At 41.6% G+C, this 2,356-nt stretch overlaps 1 protein-coding gene across 1 annotated transcript in view; it reads left to right on the top strand.

Moving 5' to 3' along the window:
* The window catches only part of LOC112235093 (liver-expressed antimicrobial peptide 2), a 2,986-nt gene extending 1,381 nt beyond the window's left edge, over positions 1-1,605 (top strand). Inside the window, exon 3 of the mRNA XM_024403486.2 lies at positions 647-1,605. Coding sequence (XP_024259254.1) covers positions 647-686 — 40 coding nt within the window. The 3' untranslated portion in view covers positions 687-1,605. The remainder of the gene's footprint in view (positions 1-646) is intronic.
* Positions 1,606-2,356: the final 751 nt, after the last annotated feature.

Raw genomic sequence — 2,356 nt, 5'->3', positions numbered from 1 at the left:
GCCCAGCACGTCAGTCAGGCCCTTTCGTCTAGTCTTGCTTTGTGAAACAAGGGGTTAATGTGTGAAACAGAAGGTTAATGTCTCATTAAGATCCCGTTGACCAACTTTTCATTTAATACAGCTGAACAAAACACCAACATGTTGCTGATTCATTCTAAAAAATGTTTTTATCTACTGCCCCCCCTCTCTCTCTCTCTCTCTCTCTCTCAACCCCTCTCTTTCATTTCCTTCCCCCCTCTCTCTCTTTCCTCTCTCAACCTCCTCTCTTTCCTCTCCTTCCCCCTCTCTCTCTCTCTCTTTCACTCCCCCTCCCTCTCCTCTCCTCTCCTCTCCTCTCTCTCCTCAACCTCCTCTCTTTCTCCTCTCCTTCCCTCCCTCTCCTCTCTCTCTCCTCCCTCTCCTCTCCTCTCCTCTCCCTCTCCTCCTCCCTCTCCTCTCCTCTCCTCCCTCTCCTCTCCTCTCTCCTCACCTCTTCTCTCCTCTCCCTCTCCTCTCCTCTCCTCTCCTCTCCTCTCTCCTCTCCTCTCTCTCTCTCCTCTCCTCTCTCCTCTCCTCTCCTCTCCTCTCTCTCCCTCTCCTCTCCTCTCCTCTCCTCTCTCCTCTCCTCTCCTCTCCTCTCTCTCCTCTCCTCTCCTCTCCTCTCCAGGGGTGGCCACTGCATGTTCAGCCAACCCATCAAGTCCTAGAAGAGAAGATGGAGGAACGCTCCCAACATTTTTCCCAATCTGTTCTCCATGGACATACCCTCCCTCTCCTCTACATAGCCAAACATGCAGACATTATGTGTCTTGACATCTATCTATGCAAAACAACCTCTGTATTCATAATGTATAGCTGAAGTATGAGAAGGGTTAACATATCTAAAAGGAAGGGTTAAGGTATACCTAAAATATATATATATTCCCGAAGATTTTGCTTAGGCAAAGGGGATTGCTATATTTTACTCTATCTTTCTGACTTTACCAAAGTAAGCAGATGACATGATGATAAGGGTAAGATTTAGCCTAATATTACAGGTTAAAGCATCTTTAACAAACCCCTTATTGAGATGTTCCTAAGAATGTATCGTCCTTTAGGATTTTCCTTAGGCAAAAGGTTGGGTTACGTTTTTAGGAAAAATAATTCTAAAAGGGTTCTTCGGGTGTCTCCGTAGGAGAACCCTTTCTGGTTTCAGGTAGAAAGGGTTCTCCTATGAGGACAGCCAAATAACCCTTCTGGGTTCTAGATAACACTTTTTGTGTTCTAAGAGTGAAGATGTGATATTGAATGCTAGCTTTTGGACCGTACCAAGGGGAACAGCATGTAAATGTGACAGACACATGGATTTTGGGTTATAAGGTTTTCAATATTTCTACTAATATTTCATACAGGGTGCTGGCCAGAGATAAAACAGTAGCTAGGCGCCTAAACATAGTCTTCCAAAGTGCTTCACCAGATGTTAACAGTCGACACACTCACATTCAATGTAATGGTGACTATATTGGCTTTGCCATCGAGGAATTTATCCTCCAACTACATCTGTCGTGCAGTATCTGTTCCATCGGATTAGATGACGTGGCCTTTAAAAAAAACAATCAGAATCAGATACATTTTCATGGTACATATCATACTTTGATCATACTTGATAGTGACGTGGAGAGAGATAGGCAATGTCATAACGTCAGACTTTGGAACTTTGTGTTCCGGGTAAAAAATATACAACAAAAAAAAGAGAGAGAAAAAAGGGGAAAGGGAGAACAAGAGAGAGAGAAACCGTAGTGTCATTGAACCAGAGGTAGAGGGGGAGAGAAAGAGATAGATAGATAGATAGATAGATAGATAGATAGATAGATAGATAGATAGATAGATAGATAGATAGATAGATAGATAGATAGATAGATAGATAGATAGATAGATAGATAGATAGATAGATAGATAGATAGATAGATAGATAGATAGATAGATAGATAGATAGATAGATAGATAGATAGATAGATAGATAGATAGATAGATAGATAGATAGATAGATAGATAGATAGATAGATAGATAGATAGATAGATAGAGAAAAAAGGGGAAAGGGAGAACAAGAGAGAGAGAAACCGTAGTGTCATTGAACCAGAGGTAGAGGGGGAGAGAAAGAGATAGATAGATAGATTGAGAGTGAGAACAGACATGGAGCAATGGTTATGTGTAATGATTGACCTCACCTTTGACCTCTCGGCCAGATGTTTTATGCATATAGAGATGTACTAGAGAGCTCGTCTCCTGTCTTTGCAATGGCCTTTGGTCCAAGTGCTCTCTATCCAACTTCATGTTTATGCATGCTCACTTTTTTCTACTTTTTATATATAGAAACATATTTAAATCGTTTTCGTA

This window comes from Oncorhynchus tshawytscha, linkage group LG10 (assembly GCF_018296145.1).
Source record: "Oncorhynchus tshawytscha isolate Ot180627B linkage group LG10, Otsh_v2.0, whole genome shotgun sequence".
Classification (NCBI taxonomy): domain Eukaryota; kingdom Metazoa; phylum Chordata; class Actinopteri; order Salmoniformes; family Salmonidae; genus Oncorhynchus; species Oncorhynchus tshawytscha.
The sequence above is the reverse complement of the archived record's forward strand: the minus strand, read 5'-3'. Positions and strand labels throughout refer to the sequence as shown.